At 42.0% G+C, this 12,951-nt stretch overlaps 1 protein-coding gene across 5 annotated transcripts; it reads left to right on the top strand.

Annotated features, from left to right (window-relative positions):
* The first annotated feature begins 803 nt into the window (after positions 1-803).
* LOC139671098 (leukocyte elastase inhibitor-like) lies at positions 804-8,821 on the top strand. Of its 5 annotated transcripts, none has more exons than XM_071553362.1 (7): positions 804-900; positions 2,228-2,403; positions 4,388-4,525; positions 5,326-5,443; positions 6,037-6,179; positions 6,921-7,088; positions 7,829-8,819. In XM_071553362.1, the coding sequence occupies exons 2-7, from the start codon at positions 2,236-2,238 to the stop codon at positions 8,228-8,230; spliced, it is 1,137 nt and encodes a 378-aa protein (XP_071409463.1). In that variant the 5' UTR covers positions 804-900; positions 2,228-2,235; the 3' UTR covers positions 8,231-8,819. The 5 variants fall into 5 exon arrangements, with proteins under 5 accessions (XP_071409463.1, XP_071409460.1, XP_071409462.1 ...); XM_071553359.1 differs by lacking the exon at positions 804-900 and adding an exon at positions 902-987 and having other exon boundaries at positions 7,829-8,820; XM_071553361.1 differs by lacking the exon at positions 804-900 and adding an exon at positions 1,281-1,433 and having other exon boundaries at positions 7,829-8,820.
* Positions 8,822-12,951: the final 4,130 nt, after the last annotated feature.

Genomic DNA, 12,951 nt, shown 5'->3' with positions numbered 1-12,951 from the left:
CCAGTTGTTTCTTGATAGAGTACTACTGGCTTCTATGTAGCTTCTTTGGTATTCATTGTGGAACATGAGATTTGCTGGATTGTGAAACCTGAAGTGCTTAGTTGGGTTGCCAAGAAGTGAGAGCTTGGCCTTGCAAGGACTTCCAGTAAGGGATTCTCCAGGGAATTGATGGTTTCTTGGCCAGGCTGCACCGCTGCTTCTTGGCTTTTGTGCACAGCTTCAAATTGTGTCTTGGTGATCGTCATCCAAAAGAGCAAAAATTGTGTTAAACCAAAGAAAACCTTACTTTCTTCAAAGAGAAAGCAAGGAAGGAAGGAAAGGAAAGGAAGGAAATGAAGGAAAGAAAGAGAAAAAAAGAAAAGAAAGGAAAGAAAGAAAGAAAGAAAGAAAGAAAGAAAGAAAGAAAGAAAGAAAGAAAGAAAGAAAGAAAGAAAGAAAGAAAGAAAGAAAGAAAGAAAAAGAAAGAAAAAGAAAGAAAAAGAAAGAAAAAGAAAGAAAAAAGAAAGAAGAAAGAAAGAGAAAAAAAAGAAAGCAAAATAACTGACTTAAAATTTGAGCGTTGAGACGCAGGTGGGAAGACAGAGACGCGCTGCCTTGGGCGGGCGGGGTGCGCTTGTCCCACGAGGCTAAAAATCCTCCATCCTGCCCCACTCGCGCAGGAGACGTTTGTTGGTTAATCTCACACCCGAAGCTCCCCCTTTCCTTCTTTTCCCCGCCGGGAAAGCCGTGCCATCCCCGCGGGCACCGGAACGGCCGCAGTGTAACACCTGCCCTGCCGCCCCGCCTCTCACTCCGCTCGCCCCGCCCCGGCGGGGTCCCCGCGAGTGTCCCCGCGCTGTCACTGCAGTTGGCCTTCCCATCATCCATCCCATCCCGGCTGCGCTCCCGCTGTCCCCGAAGGTAGGCGCCGAGCGGCCCTTGGCTGCGCTGCAGCTCCGCCGGGCTCCCTCTGTCCCCGCCCTCGGGGCAGCCTACGGGAAAGAGACGGTAACTGGACAAAAATGGGGGATTTTTTTCCTCTCTCGCCGCGCAGCGGAGGGGTCTGCGCGGGGCGGGGAGCTCTCAAACAGCTGGTTTGGGTGAATAACTTGCTCGGTTCGGAGGTGTAAATAACCGAAAGCTCGCATTGGGTTTGTAAATTTCTAGGGGTCTTAGTGGGTGTTCTTTAGCGTAGGGCTCGATTAGAACGTTGCAGAGCTGCCGGGTGTTTATTCGTCTGTCGGAGGAAGTGAGTAGTGATGTTCTGCAATTGCTGTAGGAAAGACTGTGAAGGAAGTACGAAAATTTTGGTGTAAACTCCTCCGCGCAGTTGGGTCTGGAGAGAAACAGTCAAAGAGACAGTCCGGCTGCAAACAGGCACAGAGCAGCCGGAATCCGCGCCGGGAATGCAAGAAGGTTGCACAGCATCCAGCAGTACTGCCAGTGGCCTTTGGGTGGGTTGTTTCTGAGTGACACAGTCCTTGCACCTTTCACGCCTCTCCAAGGGCACACTTGTGACCATCTCCCGAAAATGAACCGCTGCTCTGGCCGTACAGTGGCAGCCCTGAGCCTCTGTCTGTTCTGCACTTCGCTTCTGCCTTCGCTGAGCGGTACGTCCCCTGCAGCTCTCAGACCCCCTCGCTCCCTGCCCGTGCCTTTAGGGCCGCGCAGCTCCGCAGGGACTCGGGGTGTGTGTTCTGGATGCAGCGCGCAGGCAGCTCAGTTGCTCCCGGCAGCTCAGGCTGGAGGGACGGCGGTGCTTTACACCGCTGAAGGTCAGCGGGCCCCGAAGCTTTGGCAGCATTGACACGTTTCAGGCCATGGTTTTTGTACCGTGAAGACGTCTCCTGTGCAGGGTGTGGGTAGAAGAGTGGGGGAGAACTGCGAAAGTGAGATCCCTGTGGTGTACTGGGTCTGTGAGGCTGAGGGACTTCAAATTGCACTCCTACCAGCACATGTGCTCCCAATTTCAGATCAGAAGGCAAGGAAGTTTTTTAAAATAATGTCTATAAAGTTAGTGTGCTAAGGAAGGCTGAAATATACAATTTACATGGAAACTACCCCCTTCCTCCTGCATTTTCAATGTGACTTTTTTTTTCAAGAAAAAGATGGACTGACAATGACACTTGCTGTTTCAGTATGCAGCTGCAATCAGTTTAATCCAGTCTTTACTCTGTGAGTCACACAAGGTTAGGTAAAGTGTTTGTAGAGTGTTTCCCAAGGTCCTTATCAACTGGTTCTTTTTCAGCTATAACCATGGAGAACCTGCCTGATGCCAACAGCAGATTTGCACTGGATCTATTCAGAAGGTTTAATGAGGCCAACCCAACAGGAAATGTTTTCTTCTCTCCTGTCAGTGTCTCTGCTGCAATGGCCATGGTCGTTTTGGGGGCAAAAGGTAATACAGAGGCCCAGGTGCTGAAGGTTAGTAAAAAAAAAAAAAACCAAACCAAAAAAAAACCCAAACCAAAACAACTTGCATATTTATTTACAGTAAAAGTGGTTGTGTTTTAAAGGAGGAAAGATGAAAAAAGGGCATTATTTTTATGTGCTCAGGACAAGATTTCTCTCATGTACAGTGAATCTTCCTTAGACTCTTTTCTGCATTTAGTTACCTTTTGCCTGCCCTTTTCCAGAGCCCTGTTTCTATATTTTCCATGGCACTTGTTTCACATTTAATTTCACTTGTTATTTCTTGAAGTAGGAAACTAGATACATAAATCAGTCTCCTTTTAAATTGATCAGAAATTCCAGCAGCAAGGCCTTATGAGTTTTCATGGGAGATTTAGACAAACTTTTTACTTTATAACAAAAGGTCACCAATAGTATGCTCATTGTTAATACACATTGTATTTTGTAAAAGGCACAATAAAAGTGTAACAACTATGATGATACATGGTGATGCTACCTAAGTATCAATATCTTAGTAACAGCTAGGCAATCAGATATCTCAGAGGAGCTAAGCCTGCATGGTTATCCTTACCATAGCCTTAGGTTAGGTAGGATAGTTTAAAACAAACCTTATTCAGTGGAAAATGCTGTACACAGGGGTGTGCCAGTTTCTCCTGAAATCTCCATCACAGAAGGGACTCCCTCACTGTTGTTCTTTGCCCCTTTCTTAGGCTAGCACTGGAAAAAGGGCGTATGAGATTTCTCATTGCATTCATCATCATGCAGTTGCCTATGAATAATTTCACCTTTGTATTCTGGACTTCAGGAGGAACTGTTTTATACTGTTGAGTATTGCTGTGCTTACTCAATAAGACAATAAAATTGCTTTCTAGCTCGTTGTTCAAACAGAGTTTGAACGTATTTCATGTAATCAGACAGACAGCCCCACCTAGGATAAACCTACTGACTGCAAAAATCATGCAACAGGAACTTGGGGGGAATAAATGTGTTTCAACACACTCATCCTCAATAGGGTGTGTTCCTGTACCAATAGTACTTCACTTATGAACACAGTGCTAATTAAAGAGGCAATAATTAGTAACTGTCAAGAGCTATTTGCAAGCATACAGCAATTTGTTTCCGTGATCATAGTTCTGTTGTAAATTGGTTCTGTGATATTTTTCTTGGCCATTCATCTGTGCAACACATCTTCCACTAAGGTGGGCAGCAAAGTCTGACCAAAACCCAGTGAAAGGAAGTGAAGGCTTCCCTTTGAATCCAATGACTGCTTCATAGCAGCCTTCCATACTGGGAAATGTGTGGTTTAAGTTAGAATGTGAATGTCCCTGCTTTGGTCTAGCCTTCCTTGTCTGAGATCTGGCAGCTTCTGCTGTTGTATCTGTAAGTCTTGGTGAAACAGCTTCACTCTGGGAAAGAAAGCACTAGCAAAGAGAAATTTGAGTAATGCATTTCATTTTTATTTTATTTTATTTTATTTTATTTTATTGTAATAATTACTGTTATTATTTAATTATATTTTTGTAAAATAATAACATATAATTGCTGTAAGTTTTCTTAAGACCTCACCTGTGCTAGTGGTGATTGAATGTTCTGAAAAGCAAAACCCTAGGTTCCCTTGGGCCAAAGGGGGAACCAGTAAACGAAAAGTGTCTCCATAGCATTATCTCTCTTTTCAATTCCCCACCTGGGATTCAGTTCTTGGGCTTAGTGGTGCACAGAGGAGAAGCATGCAGACATCATGCACACAGGACTAAACGGCTTCACCTGTGACTGTGTAAACCAGGAGCACAATACAAGTCACTGACATGGGCATCGTAGCACCCAGAAACAGTTTGATTAATTCTTTGAGGTTTACAGAAGTCTCCAAGCAGCTTTTGGCCTTTTCTTTTCTCTTTCTCCAGCCTACCTTCCTGCTGGGTCAGGCCTACCCTACAGATACACTGTATTTTCTTTTAAGACAGTATTAACAACAACTAGTTAATTTCTTTTGTTTCAGACACTTCATTTTGACAAAGTTAAAGACATTCATTCAAGATTTCAGACTCTGACAATGGATATAAACAGAAGCAATGCTCCCTATCTCTTGCGACTTGCCAGTCGGCTTTTTGGAGAGAAGTCCTACAGCTTTCTGCCGGTACGCTGCTGCACAGCATGGTGGGGTGTGGTGGAACCTGGGGTGAAAATGCAACTGTTTGAGTGTTTGTGAAGTACAACTATTTCCAGGCATATTTCTAAATGTTACTGGGCAGCTGACAAAAGTATTGCACACTTGCATATGCATTTTCATAGCTATAGGCACCTGTGCATCTCACCTAAAGGATGTGACACAAATTCTTTTCAATGTGTGTTTGCTTCTGCTGTGCTCAGGCTCAAGAGAAGAATCACTTGTGTAGGTTTTTAGTTCACAGTAGCATCCCACTCTGTTGCACCCAGCTTTTAGGATACAACCAGTTATGTTTCTGTTGCAATGAGTTTTTTAGGATTTTCATTGGTCTAGTACTGCATTACTTAAATATTTTAGTAATACTATTTGTTTGGGAGGGGATGGCCAGTATGTCTTAAGAACATGCCTCTTTCACTAGCAAGTTATAACTTTGTGTACACCTAGGTGGCTATTTTTATCCTTCTTCAGCTATTTTCAGAGAGTTTTGTTTTATCCTAGCTGTGCTTGAGCCTGTTTCAGGAGAATGACAGGTAAATACTGCAACACCTGCAGTAAGAACCCCATCAGCTGTAGATGTGGCTGATGTACTGCGAGGCTTACTCTGAGTGGAAAAAACCCTGCCAACCTCAGGAACCCCCCCAGGCAATGCACTGTTAGAGCCCCACCTCAGAGCAGGTGGCCGGCTGTTTGAGTAGACCTTATCTACCTCACAATTAGATGTTTTCTTCTCTGCATGCAGTGAAGTCTATTCTTATCGTTCCAAAATCTAGGATTTCCTGACTAATACACGGAAATTATATGGAGCTGATTTGGCTACAGTTGACTTTCTTCAGGCTTACAATGAAGCCAGAAAAGAAATTAACCAGTGGGTTGAGAAGAAAACAGAAGGTAAACTACTTTGGTTAACAGACTAACTGCCAGCGTTTCTTCCATACTTTGGGAGCAGGAATACGCTTTTTTCTCTGCTGTCTTTAGAACTGCTTAATTCTGCTCTGGGATATTCATTTGATGTATTGACAAAACCAGAAATTACATGAGCAAGACATTTAAGCAGTTCTATAAATCTTGAGAAGTTTCTATTTTTTTTTGTATTCAGGCTATAAGTGCACGAGAGATGCGTAAATAAACACATACTCATGAGTTGGAGAATTTTTTTAAGACAGTCTTAGTTCATATTGTGTACATAGTTCTAAATTCAGTAATCCTTAATGTGGATGTTTTCTAGTTCTTGTGTTATGAGTCAAATATGACAGTTTTAAGTTAAAAATACTATATTTTCATCAAATTACTTATCAAAACACTTTTTAAAAAATTAAAAAACATGGTAAAGTAGAGAGACAGGTACAGAAATACATTGCAGAATGGACGAGAATTTTATATTTGTAGTATTCCTCTAACATCAGTTTCTTCATATAAGTTTTCTATGCCATTGACTTATTAATAGATTTTGTTATGACTATTTTTTCCTGCTGCCTCTGAAGGTAAAATCCCTGATCTGCTGTCTGAAGGCTCAGTTGATAGCTCGACCAGGCTCGTACTGGTGAACGCCATTTATTTCAAAGGGGACTGGGCAGAGAAGTTTGAAGAAGTTGACACCACTGAGATGCCATTTCGGTCAAGTAAGGTAATACAGATACACCTTGGTAGTGTGTATGTAATGGAAATGTCAAGTAATATAGATGCTAAAGTAAAGCTTTGCTTACAGATAAAATAATTAAGAAACACAAGGTCTTTAAAGGATGTTTTCAGTTCACCTGAAATAATTTTTTATGGATTTTAGTATTTGTCTGTATTCAGCAAGCTGTTTGTTGCCTCACTTACTGGAACAGTGTAAGAGACAATTCTCACCTCTAATCTATATTAGGGCCTAGCAGAGTTTCTGTCATCTGGCACTTCAGCAGTTGTGAACTGTGCCTGTTTGTGATGCTAGGAAAGCAGTGCTAAAATGGTAGCACATTTTGATTAAGCCCCATTTTCTTATTCTATATTCTGCTTATGTTAACAGCTTTACAAGATACTGTATACAATCACATGTGCCAAACAGAGTGGATCATTGTTGACTTAACATGGTCATTTTTGTGTCTAGAGCAATATAAAGGTACAGCAACTCACAGAAATTGATTCAGGTCCTGCAAGGACGGTGCTGTAGAAGCCAAAGGATAATAAATATAATACAAACTCATTCTATCTTCAAAGGAAACTGTTATTAAACAGGCAGGAGTCTCACAAAAGCAGTTTTATAATCGCCTGATATAATGGGACGAAAAGTTTATGCAAAAATGCAGTTTTAACTTACTTGTTTCCTATCAGTTCTTTAAATGAGTACTTCCTTAACTGTTACTTTTGTTACCTTTTATCTATCCAGAATGAAAGAAAGACAGTGAAAATGATGTATCAGAAAAATAAATTTAATTTTGGCTACATCCCTGAAGAGAAGATCCGTGTTTTAGAGCTGCCTTACAAAGGAAGAGAACTTAGTATGATCATCCTGTTGCCTGATGACATTGAAGATGACTCCACTGGGCTGCAGAAGGTGACCCTTCTAAGCTAATGCAGTTGTTCAGTGTTCTTAAGCTCACTCATTCAAAATTAAAGCCTTAATGAACCCTTGTTCTGAGAGTCTCATATCCATCAAGTGTAGTTTTAGACAACTCTACTAACTTAACAGTAAAGAATATGTATGTGCATGTGCTGGATCAGGAAGAGAAGTTCTGTTCGGATTTTGTAGCTTGTGTTCAAGTGTGCTCTGGCTTGCTGGACTCGACCATGATGGAAACTGAAAACAGAGTTAGCTGTGAGAATTAACGTGTCTAGATTGTTTGTTTTTGATGTTTTGATGACAGAACTTTTCTTTCATTACCTTTGAAAGTCTTGGTTTTCTCAGCCATGAAGGAGTGGGACTGTTTTCTGTTAAATGACCAGGAACATATCAGCTTCTTCGAGCTCTCTTGATTATGATTTTTGTTACTTATTTTTAATTAGCTAATTCCATTTAGTTTAACAATGACCAGGTTGCTACTGGGGCATTTATCCCTTCTCTACATTGCAGCAGGAAGCAAATGTCTGCATTACTTTGGAAAACAAAAGCTGCACTGAGTCCCTTTAATTTTAATGGTATTTGTTTGTTCTATGTGTAGCTATCAAAGATAGGGGTGTGGTCATTTTTGTATAGTGTTTTGTGTACAGTGTTTTATAACTAAAGCCTTGTAAATGTTACTAAAAATGAAATACTACACTGGTGATATGTAATGATCTTTGTCTTTTTATTTCTAGCTGGAAAAGCAGCTTACCTTAGAGAAGCTCCAGGAGTGGACATGTCCAGCCCGTCTGTACGCTACTGACGTGAATGTGCGTTTGCCAAAGTTTAAGCTGGAAGAAAGCTATGACCTTAAGCCACATTTAGCTGCCATGGGCTTGTTGGATGTATTTGACAGTGGCAAGGCTGACTTGTCAGGAATGTCAGGGGCACGTGACCTCTTCCTCTCTCAAGTTGTCCACAAGGCTTTTGTAGAAGTGAATGAGGAAGGCACAGAAGCTGCAGCTGCCACTGCGGGCATTGCTATGCTTTGCATGGTCATTGAAGAGGATTTCAATGCTGACCATCCTTTCCTGTTCTTTATTCGCCACAACCCAACACAAACCATACTTTTCTTAGGCAGATATGCTTCTCCTTAAAAGAGAACTTAGCATCTGCAGACCAATTCCTGCTGTTAATGAAAATTTTGCTCCTGAACAAGTTGGATTTTGATGTAGGAAGTTAATCATAGAATCATAGAATCATAGAATCGATTGGGTTGGAAAAGACCTCCAAGATCATCGAGTCCAACCCTTGGTCCAACTCTAGCTCATTTACTAGATCATGGCACCCAGCGCCACGTCCAATCTGCATTTAAAGATCTCTAGGGATGGTGAATCCACCACCTCTCCGGGCAGCCCATTCCAATGCCTGATTACTCTCTCTGTAAAAAATTTTTTTTCTGATATCCAACTTAAATTTCCCCTGGCAGAGCTTAAGCCCATGCCCCCTTGTTCTATTGCTGAGTGCCTGGGAGAAGAGACCAGCCCCCACCTGGCTATAACTTCCCTTCAGGTAGTTATAGACAGTGATGAGGTCACCTCTGAGCCTCCTCTTCTCCAGGCTAAACAACCCCAGCTCCCTCAGCCTCTCCCCATAGGACTTGTGCTCCAGTCCCTTCACCAGCCTTGTTGCTCTTCTCTGGACCCGCTCCAGCATCTCAATATCCTTTCTGAACTGAGGGGCCCAGAACTGAACACAGTACTCAAGGTGTGGCCTCACCAATGCAGAGTACAGGGGAAGGATCACTTCCCTGGTCCTGCTGGCCACGCTATTTTTGATACAGGACAGGATCCCATTGGCCTTCTTGGCCACCTGGGCACACTGTTGACTCATGTTGAGCTTCCTGTCAATTAGTACTCCAAGGTCCTTTTCTGCCTGGCTGCTCTCCAGCCACTCTGTGCCCAGCCTGTAGCGCTGCAGGGGGTTGTTGTGGCCAAAGTGCAGGACCCGGCACTTGGCCTTGTTGAACTTCATCCCATTGGAATCAGCCCATCTCTCAAGTCTATCCAGATCCCTCTGCAGAGCCCTCCTGCCTTCCAGCAGGTCGACACTCCCTCCCAACTTGGTGTCATCAGCAAATTTGCTGATGATGGACTCAATCCCCTCATCTAAATCATCAATAAAGATGTTAAACAGGACTGGACCCAACACAGACCCCTGGGGAACACCACTGGTGACTGGCCGCCAGCTGGATGCAGCTCCGTTCACCAGCACTCTCTGGGCCCGACCCTCCAGCCAGCTCTTAATCCAGGAGAGGCTACACTTGTCTAAGCCATGGGCTACCAGCTTTTTCAGGAGTATATTATGGGAGACTGTATCAAAGGCCTTGCTGAAGTCCAGATAGACCACATCCACAGCCTTCCCCTCATCCACCAGGTGGGTCACCTGATCATAGAAAGAGATCAGGTTGGTCAGACAGGACCTGCCCCTCCTAAACCCATGCTGGCTGGGTCTAATCCCTTGTCCACCCTGAAGGTGCTGTGTGATTGCACTCAGGATGAACTGCTCCATAACCCTGCCAGGCACAGAGGTCAGGCTGACAGGCCTGTAGTTGCCAGGGTCCTGCTTGCAGCCCTTTTTGTGGATTGGGGTGACATTCGCCAACCTCCAATCATCTGGGACCTCCCCAGAGAGCCAGGACTTGAGTTCCTAGTAACTTTGACTGAGATTCTGTATTTCCCACTAAAATAATCCCAGAGAAACAGACGTGTGTAATTTATATTTCTTTCTTGATATTGACATTATCTTTAATGAAATGAAGAAAACCTTGACTGCAGGCAGGAGAAATCTTTTGAAATTGAAGTAGAAATAGAAATACTCTTGGAAGAAATGTGAGACTCTTGAAGTGCTGGAAAACCCTCTGTCCATCCTCACATGGGTTTTGCTGTGTCAACAGGCCCCTCTTGTAATAACCAGTCACTCCTTAATCCAGTCACTTCTTATGCATATATGCTAGGATGTTGTTGCAAAGCTATTTCTCCCCTAAAGTCTTGCTTTATGAAAATAATGTAATAAAATACTTCTAGGCACCAAAAGGCATATCCTGAACAGCTGAGTTTACCCAGTTCTGTCATGAAATAGAAGGTCAGATAACATTTGTTTATAGTCATCTATTAATAGAAAAAAGATTAAGATATTTAAACAACAGTAGCCCCCCCCAGTCATTAGCCAGAAAACTGAATAGAGCTTTTGGATTAGGAGAAGAAATGACTAACAGCTTTAGGTGACAGTTTTAAAGAGAATTTTTAAAATTTACAGTATTTTAGTTATTACAGTATTTACAGTGCCATTTTAGTTATTGAAAATGTGAAAATCTGTCAGGGATTAAAGGTTTTAGGTGCCTTTTTGCAAGTTCAGGAGATGTCAATATGGCATTAGATTCGGGCCAGAACCTATGTCATCCTCAAAAGATACTTCGCCTTCCCACAGGATGACTGGGTATAATCTTCAAGAAGTATCTGATAGGTGTCTTTATATACAAGGATTCTGCATTTACTGAATTGACTTCCACTACCTCTTAATACACAAGCCTCTTGCACTGCACCACAGCCTTATGCCTGTGAGCTGATGTAATTACATACTGTAGTGTTCCCTGTTTATGTCTGCAGTTTATTTGCTTGCATCATGTTTATCTTGGGTACTGTAACATTTACCTGTACAACCTCAGCTCTGAGAGGGGCACAATAATTTCTGTAACTTCAAATTGTATATTAATTTTTTCTTCAAGCAACAAATAAAAGTCTTTTTCTTGAACTTGTGTTCAGAGTGGAAATTTGTGCATGCAATTTGGTATTTCAGAGAACAAAACTGTCTACCTGAAGGCTGGCTCCAAAGAAAACCACTAGTGCAGCAGATGTAACTTGCTGTGTGAAGTCCTTGGGCCTGTTCAGAATATGAGAAACTACTGAAAAACAAGTTACTCAATAGAAGAGGTGATTACACGAACCATCAGCTTTCCCTGTAACTCCAGCTGCTTCCCCCCACAGGGAACAGGGAGAGTCACCTTCAGCATAAAATGGCACAAGCACTTGGTTTGCATGGGAGTGAGTGTGTGTGTGCAATACCCCAGTTGCAAAGACTCTGGTAGGTTTGTAAAGGAAAGAACATATTGCAGAGTGCAGTTGGGAATGTAACCCTTTCTGAGCTGAATGCTTTGAAAATAAAACTTCTGCTGCCATAAATCAGTTTTGCCCAGGGAAGGCTCAAAAACTCCATTGTAATTAACATCCTTATCTTTATTTGCGTAAACTCAGTCAATGCAAGCAAGAGATATGATGCCTGCAGGTTTTTAGGGCCAGAAGAAAGATAAAACCTTGCATAATTATACTAAGAAGTATAGCTCTATGAGGAGACAGATGTCTGTATTGCTTTGGTCTCACTATTCAGTAACTGAACCATTACACTGAGATAAATTTGGATTTCTACAGACTGGGTGCACAAAATCTCAGCAATAAGAATCTGAATAAAATCGACTTTACATTCAAGCATTTAAAAAAACATAACCAATATTCCCCTTCCATAATTCATGTCCCAGAATAAGGTGGTTGTGTTTTTCCTCAACACTTGTCCTTCACCTGTGCTCCTTTCAGAACAAGTGACTGACATGGGCTGACTCCTACAGAGAAAACTGGCATGCCAACTTTATTCACATTTCTAAAAAATAATATGCTCTTCAACTAGCTCTTGAGAAGGATTATGTTTCTTTAACTACTGAAAGAATACAAGTCTCACTGAATGCAGAGCATGGTAATTTTTGGTATAAGATGATTTAACTGAGGAAAAAGGTGGAAAATGTAAGTTTAAGGAGTTAAAGAGACAACCTACAAGATGAGTGACTGTCACATCAGAAGTCTCAGTATCAAACCATGAGCTTAGCCTTAGTCTTAGCTAAGTGGCAGTCATAAATCCACACCCACAGCATAAAAATTACTTCATACATAAAAAATGTTTGGTTTATATTAACCCAGGAAATTGCAACATTTAAAACTCAGGCTGACTGCAGCTCAAATTCCTAGGAAGGGACTAATAAGAACTTGAATATGAACTTTCCTCTCCAAATCCAGTGTGCAACAGGCTGTTGTTTTGAGAAGACAACATGGGAGTTCCTTCGAGTGTAACAGAAGATTACAGCAGATGGAGTTCACTCTCCATTTTGGCCTTTCCTAAGCAGATCAGGCTTTATAACAATCCAAAACTCTGAGCAATATTTGCTCACTGTGCTGTGATGCTGTGATGAGTAAGCCAGAATTTGTACTACTGCTTACATAGGCTCCTTAGGAAAGCCCTTTGATTTTGCTAATTTAAAGAGAAAAGCCACCACCCACCATTTGGCTGCTTTTGGTGATTCATACAGTTTAGGTTGCTCATCCTAGAAAGTAAATACTATAGTGTGGATAAGGAGGAGAGTTATCTCTGGGTTTTATATCACCTTATACTTGAGATAAATTTACACAGAGAAGTTAAGACTTTCACTGTTAAATGTTGTATGTATCTACACGACCAAAATCCTGGTAAAGTACATAAACGTGATCACGTCTTGGAGATGGATGTTTTTCCTAATTTTTTTCCCTTATGGTTCATTATACCAGTGCAGTTCACTTGAACTTACTGAGATAAAAATCAGAACCTGGCTTTTGTTCCCTTTCTTAACTAAAGTGAACCTCTAGTTCTGTCACGTCAAGTTACCAACTGAATGCACATTCTGATCCATATTCATTAAGTGGCCTATGCAATCTCTGATGATTAATAACAATAAAAGACAAAAACCACAGACAGAATCCTGCAGAGTGAATGCAGCCTGTCTGGAAACATGCTGAAC

This window comes from Pithys albifrons, chromosome 4 (assembly GCF_047495875.1).
Source record: "Pithys albifrons albifrons isolate INPA30051 chromosome 4, PitAlb_v1, whole genome shotgun sequence".
NCBI classification, from domain to species: domain Eukaryota; kingdom Metazoa; phylum Chordata; class Aves; order Passeriformes; family Thamnophilidae; genus Pithys; species Pithys albifrons.
The sequence above is the reverse complement of the archived record's forward strand: the minus strand, read 5'-3'. Positions and strand labels throughout refer to the sequence as shown.

Coding starts and splice junctions, on each gene's coding strand:
- LOC139671098 (XM_071553358.1), top strand. CDS start 1,511: ATGAACCGCTGCTCTGGCCGTACAGTGGCAGCCCTGAGCCTCTGTCTG. Junction 5,444..6,036: donor GGTTGAGAAGAAAACAGAAG/GTAAACTACTTT, acceptor CTGCCTCTGAAG/GTAAAATCCCTGATCTGCTG. Junction 6,180..6,920: donor TGCCATTTCGGTCAAGTAAG/GTAATACAGATA, acceptor TTATCTATCCAG/AATGAAAGAAAGACAGTGAA.